Here is a 13,274-nt window from a genome sequence, read left to right on the forward strand (position 1 = left end):
TGACTATATGGCTCCTATACATAGCCGTAGAGCTCTATACTGTAATCTGTCTATATTGAGTAGTATTGTCTTAGCTGCTGCTCCATAGACTATACATCCATAATCAATTGTCGATCTCATAATAGCTCTGTATATATCAATTAATGACTGCTTATCAGCCCCCAATCATATCCAGCCACTGCTCTTAATAAATGTATTACTTTCTTGCATTTTGATTCTATATGTTTAATATGCACTTTCCATGTGTATTTATCATCTAGCCATAGTCCTAAGTACTTAAACTGAGACACCCTCTCCATTGGCTTCCTATATAGTGTCAGCTTCTCAACATCAATCTTTTGCTTATTTGTAAATATCATATAGCATGACTTACTCATTGAAAGCTTAAACCCCCATTTAAATTACAATTTTTCCACTTTCTTTATTGCTTCTCTTAATTTTCCTATTACATATTTCACATTTCTTCCCCTTATCCATATAGCCCCATCATCTGCATATAATGCAGATTTGATACAGCCTTCAAGATCTGAGAAAATGTAATTTATCATGATATTAAACAGTGTAGGACTGATTACACTACCCTGTGGGATACCATTATCAATTTCAATGTCCTTAGAAACTTCCTCCCCAACCTTGACTTTAATTTTCCTGTCTGATAAAAGTCTAGTATCCAATTATATAATCTCCCTCCCATACCCATATTACTTAATTTAATGAGCAGCCCTTCCCTCCACATGGAATCGTATGCCTTTTCAATGTCAAAATAGACTATTGCCATTAACTCTTTCATTTTCATAGCCTTTTCCACTTCATTACTTACTCGAACAAGAGCGTCAGTTGTGGATCTTCCTTTTCTAAATCCAAACTGATACTTGCATAATAATCCTCTCTGTTCCAGAACATATGTTAATCTACTTACTATTATTTTTTCCATCCATTTACATAAGTGTGAGGTCAAAGCTATGGGCCTGTAATTTCCCAGATTAGCAGGATCTTTCCCTGGTTTGTTGAATGGTAATATTATCGCCTCTTTCCACACGTTCGGTATAACTCCTTCCCGCCATATTTTATTAAAGAGTCTCTGTGTAATCTTCAAAGTTTCCACAGGCATCTGTCTAAACATGACATAACTTAATTGATCTTGTCCTGGGGCTGAATACCCGGTGTCTTGCAAAGCTATTTTACATTCCGACATTGAAATATCCACATCAAGAGCTGACATATCATCTTCTCTCTTTTCCCTCACATTTTCATTTACTCTGATTGCCCATTCTTTTTCTTGTCTATGTATACCATCTAGATGTTCACCACTGTGTATTGCAGCAAATGAGATTCCCAGAACAGCCGCCTTCTCTTTGTCTGTTACTGCCATCTTCTCTCCATCTACTAATGCAAGGGTTTTTGTTAACTTCCTTTTACCACTCATTTGTTTAAACATGTTCCAGATATCTTTTAGTTCGGTTTCACTACCAATGGTGGAACATAATTCCCTCCATGTCCTCTTTTTGGAATTTTTAATTGTCCTTCGGGCAATAGCTCTTTTCCTTTGGTAATCAATTATGTTCTCATGTGTTAAGTTTTACCTAAATGCTTTATTTCATTCTTTAATGGTTCTACTGCACTCCTCATTCCACCACAGTACAACTTTCTTTCTCCCTTTTGTTACTTTCCTTGGTATACATAATGTTGCAGCATTAAATGTATACTCTGTGACTTGCCTTGAGCATTCCTCTATGGTACCTTCTAATGTAACCATGTGTGATGATTCCCTACAACATATTTTGAATTTTTCCCAATCAGCCTTATCAAAACACCATCTAGTGATTGAGTTCCCTACTTGCATTGATACATTTGTATTTATTATAGTGAGAACTGGGAAATGATCACTTCCTACGGTCGAGTCTGTCTTGACATACCATTCACACTTATTAACTAACTTATCTGATACCAGAGTAATGTCCAAACATGAAACTGACCCCCTATTCACATCTACTCTCGTTCCTTTTCCATCATTAATACAGACTAATGTTCTTTCATCCATTAATTCTTCAACTATTCTTCCATTACTATCTGCACTGGAGAGTCAAATATAATATGCAGTCTTAAAGGTGCAGTATGTAAGATTCAGAAACCCTTGTTATTAATGACACCTGTGGCCGTTAAGTGAACTGCTGCCTGTAGCTCGTGATCGAGTGCACTCCATAGGGAACAAAACAAAGAGTCTGAACGTGATTCACCAGCATCATGATGACAGATGATGTAGCATAATTAAAATTACACAGTTATGATTGTTTTATTACACACTTTGAAACTGTATATTATATTTGACTCTCCAGTGCTGGAACAGGGCTAAAACAAAGTGTGGATATAGGTCTGACTATGCGAGACTGTAGTTTGAAGTAATCACTTTTCTTTGCATGATACATTGACTGCATTTATACGATAGCCTATGTCGCCGTTAGTTAGCTAGCCAGCTTTATCAACAGCTGATGGCTAAATCTGGTGGATGATGACAGTAGCTGTTTATAAAATAGACTGTACATTATAAAGATGTTGACAATTCAGTATTGATGTGATTCCATCACATCTGTCATTTTGATATATTGATGCACTATTGTTTTATAATAATAGATTGTATATATTTTCTGTATAACCAAGTTACGTTACACTAATGAATGGAGCTTTTTGCATTATCTTCAACATTGTCTAGCATTAATTTCATGTGTTATTGTAGTTTACCTTGCTGAATAATTACAGATTAACATTGACATTAACCTGACATTTAGTATAAAGAGAAGATCGTTGAAATTATTTGAAAGTTACGAAGCAAGGTAGCTTGCAATTTGTCAGCGTTAGCAGGCAAGATCAAGTTAGCTAAAATTACACAGATCAATCCTTATGGCACTATATTTCACATGCTTTGCAGTTATGTAATCTTACCTGTCCAATAAGAAGAATGCCAATTCAGGGTCGGTTTTGATCCCCAAAAACGAATGAAGGTCCCTCCAGGAATCAAATACCCTGCTGATGTTCACTTTAGTTTTTTTTACTCTGAGTTTGTGTAGGAGTCGGTGTTGTGCTGGGAGCCGGACATTTGCTGGATTCCATCTCTAAGATAACATTACCTAGTGTTGCAGTTTGTTGTCGCTGTTGAATAGCAGAAGCACTGAGGCAAGGCTCTCGGGAGCGTGCATAAACGTCACATCCTTTGGATTTTCCCGGCAAAAGCGACCCGCTCCCTTCGCATGAAAATCAGTCTACAGGCTTTAATAGGCAACCTAGGAAGTCCGGGAAGGGCTCTCTTATTAAGTTGCGTTACAAGCCGTTCACACATTGGCAAAAAAAAAAAGGCAAATATTACATGAAAAAAGTTACATATTGCACCTTTAAAGTGTGTAGTAAAACAATCATAACTGTGTAATTTTAATTATGCTACCTCATCTGTCAGCATGATGTCGGTGAATCGTTCAGCATCTTTGTACGTTACGTCATTGTTTTGGTCAATGCTGGCGTCCCTATGGAGTGTGTGCACGAGCACGAGCAACAGGTAGCTGGCTGCAGTTCACTTAATGGCCACAGGTGTCATTAATAACAAGGGTTTCTGAATCTTACATACTGCACCTTTAAGATATTACAAAGACAACGACTCAGAATGTTCTCTGCCATGATTGTTAGATGTTCCAAAATCCCTAATTAATCAGGTAAATAAAAACTTATATAATTTCATATGGAGGAATAAGCCGTACTATTTGAATTAAAAAAACTCTCTGTAATCCTGTTAATCAAGGTGGGTTAAATGTACTCGATTTTGAATCATCCAACATTATACTCAAAGTCAAATGGATTAAAAATTACATAGGTTATAGTTTTATATCCCAAATATATATACAGTAGGCTTCCCATTAAATTATCTAATTTCCATAAACATGTCTTACTATCATGGAAGATTATGTATAAGCACAACTTTTCCCCTCACAAATGTTTAATTTGGAACAATAAATACATTAAGCACAGAAATAAATCTTTTATTTATTTTTTTATTTTTATTTTTTTTTGACAGTTGATTTAAAAAATATATTTTATTGGTGTCACAACTATTTAACAGCAATGGTAATTTACTTACACACTCTGAATTCTCTGGAAAATATTCCTTCCCAGTATCTTTTAAGGAATTTATGACTGTGATTGAGGCTATACCTTTTGAACTGTTTCAAGACCAAATATTGATTTGGAAGGTATAAGTATTACAGATAAAAAAAAATAATAACAACTATCTTAGGAAAATCTGTCAAAATTGTGCAGCTCTATCAGCCAAAAGTTTTTGGAATGCACAATTTCAAAATATTAATTGGGAAGAAACCTTTAAAATTACAAGACGATATTGTGTGACCAATAAGATTCGTGAGGTCTTGTTTAAGATTATTTACAGGATTTACCCTGTTAAACAAATTATTGCAAGATTTAGGAAAGATATTGATTTAAAATGTGCTTTTTGTAACTTTGAAATTGAAAGCATTGTACACCTCTTTTTTTTTTTTTTTTTACTGTATCTTTACTAAAATGTTCTGAATTTAGAATATATTATTAAGATGAATACAGGTATTGATATGCATTTAAGGAAAGAGGATGTTTTGTTTTATTTTGATGGTAAAATTGAACATAAAGCATGGTATGTTATAAATGTTTTGTTGATTTATAGAATTTTTTTATTTATAAATTTAAATGGTCGTCACAGAAACCAGACTTCACACACTTTAAAATAGAAGTATTACTTTAATATGTTAACAGGAGTAAAAAAAAAAATTTAAAAAAAAAAACAGTAAAACGCTAAAGAGTATTAACCTTTTAATACTCCCATTTTGAATCTTAATGTTATATGCATTGTATATTGTATAATTTATAGCCTTTTGAATTCTGTATATTGTGGATATACCTTTTTGTTTTTTTGTTTTTTTAGTTTATTTATTATGCTTTCAGTTGGTTTGACTGTCATGTTATATTGATTAAAGCAATAAATAATAATAATAATAATAATAATAATAATCTCTGCCATGATTGTTGTGTTGTCATTATCTCTGCCCTAACTTCCTGCATGAGACTGCCGGTCTGGCGCTGCTGTGATGTATGGCTCTGCGGCTCTGCAGATGGATACTATTGGCTTCAATAGTAAAACAATAATAGAAAAAAAAATAAACGTCAGACTAGAGTAGAATTGCTTTTGTTAAAGTACAAATTTGAAAATTAAAAAACCCAATTGCGATCACACCCACTTCCGTGAATCACATCCGCCTTTGCCCACTCTAGAAAGAGGACGATTGTAGTTTTTGTAATGCAACACCAAATGAACTACAATTCCCCTTGAACATTTCGCGCACATTTAACATCCGTTAAAATATCCGTTTGCGGAGAGTGTTCTACGGGTCCGTGGACTGCAACCAGACTTCCTACCTTACGCCAAGCTAAATGACTTGAAGGAGGACAGGTAGAGCTGATTCCAAAACAGATACTACTCTTAAATAGGTTTTATTTTTCCGGTCGTGTACACGGAACTGAATGCAACGGTGTCGCGTCTTAAATGTGAGATACATTCTGCGTTGTTGAAAGGTATCAGATTATAACTAATTACTGAAATATGAGATTTTGGTCAACTGTTTACTAAGTTCTGATCTTACAGTCAGATGCAGCCTGTTGGTCTTATAGCTAGTTTTTCGCTTATTGTGGTGGAAGTACAGTACACTTGTCTGTTTGCATGGGCACAACAGTTTATATCTTTGTATTGACACCAGGAACAAAAGGCTGATCTCATAATGTAGTGACATAATATAGAGAGTTATTAGAGGAGATTGCTATTGTGGTAACTGTTACATGCGGTTAGAATGCAGCAATTGTCAATTTCACTGGACACTGAGCCGAAAGGTTTGTTGTTATAGCATGCAATACCTTTGTCATTCTACTTTCATCACATTTTTTCTTTATCTATTACAGGTTTGAATCTGGAATAATGTCTGAGGGAAGTTCGTTTATGAAAGGGATGATCCTAGGGGGTATTTTTTGCCTAGTGATGTCTCTGTTTGGAACTTTTATTCCAGGACTTCACTCAGAAGGTGATGAACATCTCCACCACCATCTGAAACCTGTTAGCAAAGATGAACTACAAAAGCTATCTGAGGCTCAGATGTCTGACCTCACCCAGCAGGTTCGAGTGTACTGTCTCATCATGGTCACCCCCAGGCTCCTGGTTTATTGGGCGACAGCCAACGACACATGGAGCAAACACTGTGACAAATCCGTGTTCTACACCTCAGAGTCTGCCAAAGCTCTAGAGGCACTAGACCTACAGGAGCAGGACGAGTGGGCAAGGCTACGCAAAGCCATCAAACACGCCTACGAGAATGCTGGAGACCTGCGCTGGTTCTTTGTGGCACGGCCCACCACTTTTGCAATTATTGAGAACCTCAAGTATTTGGTACTGGAGAAAGACCCAAGCCAGCCTTTTTACATTGGCCACACTGAAAAGTCTGGAGAGCTGGATTACGTGGAATACGACGGCGGGATCGTGTTTAGTTATGAGGCAGTGAGGAGGCTCGTGGAGATATTCAAAGATGAGGACAAATGCCCAGAAAGAGGCCGTGCCTTGTGGAAGATGCCTGAGGAGAAGCAGCTTGCCACCTGCCTAAAGTACAGTGGGGTGTTCGCTGAAAACGGAGAGGATGCACAAGGCAAAGGACTTTTTAACAAGAAAAGCATTAGCACGTTGATTTCTGACAGCATGAGCCAAAACCCAGCCGATGTTGTGGAGGCCTGCTGTTCAGACATGGCTATCACATTTGGTGGCATGACTGCAAGCCAGATGCAGGTCATGATGTATGGTGTCTACAGACTTCGGCCATATGGACATGACTTCCATGATTCTTTAACGTTTTTGCCTCCTAAAGACTCAAATAATGACTGATTCACTTCATGATTTCTGTATTTGGACTGCTACTGTTCTACACTGATCAATTCAAAGAATGTTGGCCATAATGGGTGTTTTTAATCTGGGTGCAGGGCTAAATTAGCTTTGATGTGAATTATGTACTTTATCTGCGATTATGTTCTTTGAAGGTTGGTGTTGGTATGCAAGTTGTAGGCTTTTTACTCTTCTATCTGCTGAACCTGTGTTCTGACGAAATCAAAACCTTGTCTCTATTACCAAATGGATAAAAGTTTGCATTCAGGTGTTAAGGGCTTTAAATTAGCATAATTTAAAAATGGGGGCCAATATTGGATAATTTTGTGCAAACAGTAGTATTTTAAATTAAATTAATCTCCGATTTATTAAAGGCACAAAGGATCAGATATGCACTGTGATGCAAAACGAAAATTCCTGCTGCAGTATGAACTGGGTGCACTTGCGAAACTTGCATGTAGCAATTCACAACAACAAAAAATCATTAGATACACAAATTTTCAATGAGTACTGTATAAAATCTCATTCTTTTTGACGAGAGCCCATTGATTCAGCTGTTTTAATTATTAAAAAATATATATATATTTTGATGAGGGATTAGCTGGTAGGTAATTTAATAGATCTAAAGGCTTTCAGAGCATCTGGTATGATCCTTTTGATGAACTTTTAAATAAAGTATTTTTGGATATCATTTGTCAAGCAGCAAAAAAGCTTTCTCCATTGTTTATTTACAGTAACTTGTAAAAGAAAGTTTGTGTACTTTATAAGAAATCATATGAATGTGGTTTAAAAGTATAATCCAAATACACTTAATTTAGCATAGAAAATGTTCTATTTATTTACATATCAAAATACTGTTTATATAATTTAGAGCTACTACTACATCATACACTGGTTTGTGACCTTTTTCATTTCATATACTGTATTTCTTTTTATAGTAAACATCAGTCTTCACAAGGATTCAGAGGTTTAAGGTGTTCACTCCAACCTGCTTTTAAAACAGTACAGGACAAAGGAAAGTTTACAAATAAAAAGGTATTGTCAACACATTATGTTGTGCATGCACCCTTGAAATTTAATTTAAATGTTCATGTGGATATTTTAGCTTCATTTCAACACTATTGATAGGCACTAACTAATTTAACAAATAACACAGAAAATTATATTTTGTAGTAATTTATAAAACTGAAAAAGTAAATAAAATAAAAAAAAATGGTATTCTGTGCAAAAACAACTGGTAGCTTTAATTAATGGTGTTGTGCCCTTACAGCTATCACTTCATGGTTGGATTTTATGTACTTGTCAAAACTACATGGAGAATTTTTTCTTTGCGCTGATTGACAATTCTTACATAAATTGTGAATAATTTAAACAGAAATTTGTTCTGTTCTTGTTTTATGAATGAGGCTCATTGTGTGCAGCCGTGCACTCTAACTTGGAACAATTCATTTGATATTGACGGTGACACAACTTGCCTGTAAATCTTTGATTCAGCTCTTGGGATGAATTTTATAGGAAGACCTGACTTTAATAGTTTGCTGGAGATCAGATATTTTCTCTATACATATTATAATGGCTTTGAAAGCTTTGCCAGACTCATAGGCTTCAACAATCTTCTGAGAGCTCCTTTTATCTGGGCATGATGGGACTGCATTGCTTAAACCAATTTGGAAGGGCACTATATAAATAAAACATTATTATTATTACTTTGAAAGAAATTGTTTTCTTAAATGGGAGCAAATGAGCTTTTTCAGTCTTATTGTTAAAAAACAGATTACCTTTTATGAGTTTTGTGGGACTGATGATCAGATATTCATTTGATGGCATGTATTTAGACATTTCAATGACTTCTTGACAATAAACTTGAAACCTGAATGTGTATTAGTGATAACTTAAGAGTTACCAGGACTACAATTCCAGCTTTGAATCACTTTTTTAAAAATGGACCATAAAAGTTTCAGTATTGAAATAAATTTGAGAAATCTAATCATCTGTATAAAGGGAGAAATTGAGGGGAAGCTCTTCTTTTTTTAAAAGATGAGATGGATCAAAGGATAATAGTATAATTTTGGGAATGAGTAAATCTATCAAGAAATGCAAAAACAGCTTTCTGCCTTGGGCAGAAGGGAAGTATACATACATATACAATTGTTTAAACAAACTATAAGCTAAGCTAATTTTTGCAAAAGACCACTAAAATCTGGAATGACATGAATACAGGTTTTATTTGTGCATTAAAATGGAGTTGCTTTCAAAGATTTCGGCATGGTGCACAGTTGAGTCCATTCATGTAAACAGTAGACGGGCAGCCTGGTGACACGGGGTCCAAATGATTCCACCACATCCTCATATCTGTCATTACTTATACGTCTTCATATGCCATAGTCCATCATTCAGATAGTGAACGTTTTCAATTCCAATTCCCTTGTTTACTTTCTCTCTGTTCAGTGAAGTGACACAAGAAATAATTTTTTCAAGAGTTCTCACTGAGTTTTCAATAAGCATGCAATAAACCATTGTAACTTTAAACCCTATTTCTGTAAACATAAAAGTCAGAAACTCTGTTCTAATCAAGAAACAAAACTGAAATATGCATTATGCCCTCTGTGTAATTTTATACATGCTATGTGTAAGAGAAATTAATGGGATATACTTAAACTGATCAAATTCAGATAACAATTTGTTGTATAACATCTTTAAGAATAACCAAACATATATATAAACCTGTTCTGTTTAAGTAGATGAATATATTCTGAATTTAAAAACCAAATCAGGGATTCAGAATGCAGGAGATGCATAAAGACTCTTACATGTCATCTGCTGACATCTTCATGACTCCCACACTGAGCGCATGCTGCTTGCCTTCTGCCATTATGGCCTGAGAACAAATATTTAAGGACAATAACCTGTACTGTACAACACATAAGCATCAAAGTTTTTCCAATAAAAGAACAGAATTCATTATTCAGGAAGCACCTTTAAAACTATAAGTAACTATTTGAAAATGCAGGGTGACATAGATCAGTTGGAAAGATACAACTATCGTGTCTGTTTCAGCAGGGTAGAGTTTGGCTCCTGGTGATGTCAGGCCTGGGCACATGATATTGGCTCCACTCAAAACAAATTTGATAGCTCCTTTATCTACTTGTTGGTGTGGGAGTATGAAGGGATCTGGAGAGCAAACAAATGATTAACAGGTATTAGCCTGAGCAAATGAATTGTACTACGTGCTGTTTACATACTGATATATGGATAAGCACCTAAAATCATCTTTGTTACTGCATAGAAAGCGTCTCACTGCTATTAACAAAAAGCAAAAGTGTCTTACATTTGTGTAGAAGTCTGAGGGAGGGATAGAATGGTCCCTCCCTCTGTCTGAAGAATAGCAGCTCTCCATTTACCATAAGAATTTCAACATGCTCATGACTGGAAACAGAAAATAGCACATCCCTAATTAGCACTGCATTATGGAAGTCCATATCAATAAATACTGACCACTGTGTGTGCGGTGTAAATCTTACCATCTCACAATTTTGACAGGGTCCTTTTTGGGCATGATCTGGTTGAGCCATTCACTAATGTTGGGAAACTGATCTAACAGTTGGTTCTTAATGCCTTTGATTACAGACGTCTTCAGTTGAATACAGTTTGAAACATTCTCCTTTTCATCAAATCTATGTAGACAAAGAGAAAGCACATTCTAAGTGTCTAGATGACACAAATAGCTACACGCCATCATTTTACTTTAATTTTTTCTTAAAAGTATTGCACATGGTACTGCAAAACATAGATTTAATCTGGTGTAGTAACAACAGATTATTACCCACAAATGTTCTATTATTGAAAACTAGTCACGTTTGGTTCCTTGAATGTCAAACAAGTCACACAGCTGTCTAAATGTAACATTTATAATACAGGTTATATTTACAGATTGCTTTTCAACTGTTTAAGTTAGAAATATTATAAGTACTTTGGACCAAAGATTACTATTGTGAATAAGTGATAGGTGTGAATCTTATTTTATAAAGGTATGATCAAATTGATTGTTATTAATAAACCATAAGAATGAGCTGTGATGGACCTGATTTGCAAGTTAGCTGGGTAGCTAAACAGGTTGCTGTCTCATTTAGAGAAGACAGAGAACATTAATTTAACATGCCATATAAAAAGTGGTAAGTTCATAAATGCACAGATTCTATCTATTTGGATAAGGCAAATGTCACTCAGTTAACTGAACACTCCATTAACTGTAATAATGCTAAGTTATGTTAGCAAGTCTTTATAAGGTTGACAACGGTTCAATCTTACTTTTTAAACATCCTTGCGGGTCTTTATTGGTCGCTCTTTTCCTACTATCGTTGTAATCTTACAGCTCGTAACTGTAAATTCTCCAGAACAAATAAAATTAAATGTTCAGTTAAAGATGGTAAATTAACTCCACGCTTCCCATCAGCAGCAGGCGACACCTGTTTACGGCATTTACGACAGTGGTAAGCATTTTACGGCAAGAGCTTCAACTGCCCAAGATAATGTATTAGATTCTTTATTTTTAAAGGACTCTGATCAAATACCCAATGCCTTAAAGGTATATTACAATATTCTTAGGTAATACCTACATCTGTTGATTTGTTGATTGACAGTTATAATTTCTTGGATGATAAATGTAATAAGGTTTTGAGATCACTAATTACGAAAGAATATTTTCCTCTTCCTGATAAAAGAAAGGTTTTATCTCAAAGGTTTTCAAAAGCTGAAACTATCAAAGTTAGAACCAGATATTTGTAATTTCCTTTGTTACCTAAAATGAAAGAAGTACACTTCAAAACAATTAATGACATTTATCCATGTAACGAATATCTAAGAGTAAGGTTTAATTTGGATAGTAATGTATGTACATTCTGTCAAAAAGATATTGAATCTCAGGAACATCTTTTCTACAACTATTGTTAAGTCCTTTTGGGACAGATTGTATGAGTGGTTGAAGACAAAAAATTTAATACCTGCCTTTGACTATCACATTGTTAAATATGGTGTCTTTATGCAAAACAAAGAGGTTGAATTTTTGTGTAATAATATGTTGATTGTAGCCAAGTTTTATTTACACAAATGTAGATTTGTTAAAGTTTCTCCATGTTTTGAGGCATTTAAAAATGATTTTAACATTTTATTTCAATCCTTAAAGCAATTAAAAAAAGAGGTGTGCCTTAAAACTCTCTAAATTACTGGAAGCATATATGGATTAACCCCCCTGAAATGTAATTTAATCTATGTTATAATTTGCTTTACATGTTTTGAAATTATTTTCATTTTTATTTTATTTTTTATTATTATTTTTCTTGTGTTTATGATATGCTGCTTGATAATGCCTGTTTGTTATTTGAAAATGTTTAATAAAGCTGAGGATAAAAAAATAAAAAAGATGATTTAAAAGAGCAATATGTATCATTGACATCAAGCGTTTAAAATGTGTACTGCAGTACTAATTCAAAATACTGGAGAGAGTTGTTTCCCCCGCCCCCTCCTCCCCAGACTCGAAGCTCACGCGGGTTGCCAGGTTGAGGACACGCAACAGGAACGAGCAAACTGACAATGGCAAGCGACGAGCCTCATATTGTATGTTGATCAGCTAATGTATACATTTGCAATGTTGTTTTTGTTTGCAAATTATAAACCAGCTAATGTGGATTTTTTTATAACTCTGTCAATGTTAGCTAGATGTATGGCTTCCATGGATGCAGTGCGCTGTTTGCCCGCTAACTTGTTTCAAATCTGGCAGCCGGAGGTGTAGAAATACTATTGGAAAATGGGCAATGAGCGGGATCACACAGGCCAAAACACAAACAGAAATTCCGGCCCGGAACGGACATTTCAAAGTAGAATATACTGGCTGTAACATTGTACAGTATTTCAATTTAGCATGTTTCCTAAATCTCTGATAACATACTATAATTTTATGCTTTAGTGCAGTAAATGTATTACATAATGCACAATCAATGTTTTTATTTTATTTTTATTTTTTACTGTTTTTAACGTAGTTGATGCGTTTTACTTATTTTGATGTTAAAACTGTTAGCTATATTTTTCTACTGTATAACTCATTGGCTGAAATTACAATATGAAAGGACCTGCCTAGAGTTATGACTTTAATAAAAAGGATTCTAATACATAGTTTGACATTTAGTAGGCTTTAGCAGTATTATAATACTAATCTAATTATAATCCATAAAATAAATCCCATATTTATTACAATAAATAAAACAACAATAATAATAATAAAAACATTGATTAATGGTACCTAGCATGTATGTAGTACTGAACTCATAAT

The 13,274-nt window shown here is 34.7% G+C and overlaps 2 protein-coding genes across 4 annotated transcripts; one reads left to right on the forward strand and one right to left on the reverse strand.

The window, feature by feature from the left end:
- Nucleotides 1-5,391: 5,391 nt before the first annotated feature.
- c1galt1c1 (C1GALT1-specific chaperone 1) lies at nucleotides 5,392-8,824 on the forward strand. 3 transcript variants are annotated; one of them, XM_051657890.1, is made up of 2 exons: nucleotides 5,392-5,482; nucleotides 5,986-8,824. In XM_051657890.1, the coding sequence occupies exon 2, from the start codon at nucleotides 6,002-6,004 to the stop codon at nucleotides 6,950-6,952; it is 951 nt and encodes a 316-aa protein (XP_051513850.1). In that variant the 5' UTR covers nucleotides 5,392-5,482; nucleotides 5,986-6,001; the 3' UTR covers nucleotides 6,953-8,824. The 3 variants fall into 3 exon arrangements, with proteins under 3 accessions (XP_051513850.1, XP_051513848.1, XP_051513847.1); XM_051657888.1 differs by having other exon boundaries at nucleotides 5,396-5,604; XM_051657887.1 differs by having other exon boundaries at nucleotides 5,396-5,577.
- A 326-nt stretch (nucleotides 8,825-9,150) lies between these two features.
- On the reverse strand, nucleotides 9,151-11,438 carry mcts1 (MCTS1 re-initiation and release factor). Its single transcript, XM_051657898.1, has 6 exons — nucleotides 11,258-11,438; nucleotides 10,471-10,623; nucleotides 10,278-10,375; nucleotides 9,987-10,120; nucleotides 9,760-9,827; nucleotides 9,151-9,389 (listed from the first exon to the last, which is right to left on the reverse strand). Exons 1-6 carry the CDS (start codon nucleotides 11,266-11,268, stop codon nucleotides 9,308-9,310), a joined length of 546 nt encoding a protein of 181 aa, XP_051513858.1. The 5' UTR covers nucleotides 11,269-11,438; the 3' UTR covers nucleotides 9,151-9,307.
- Nucleotides 11,439-13,274: the final 1,836 nt, after the last annotated feature.

This window comes from Myxocyprinus asiaticus, chromosome 27, assembly GCF_019703515.2.
Source record: "Myxocyprinus asiaticus isolate MX2 ecotype Aquarium Trade chromosome 27, UBuf_Myxa_2, whole genome shotgun sequence".
Lineage (NCBI taxonomy): Eukaryota > Metazoa > Chordata > Actinopteri > Cypriniformes > Catostomidae > Myxocyprinus > Myxocyprinus asiaticus.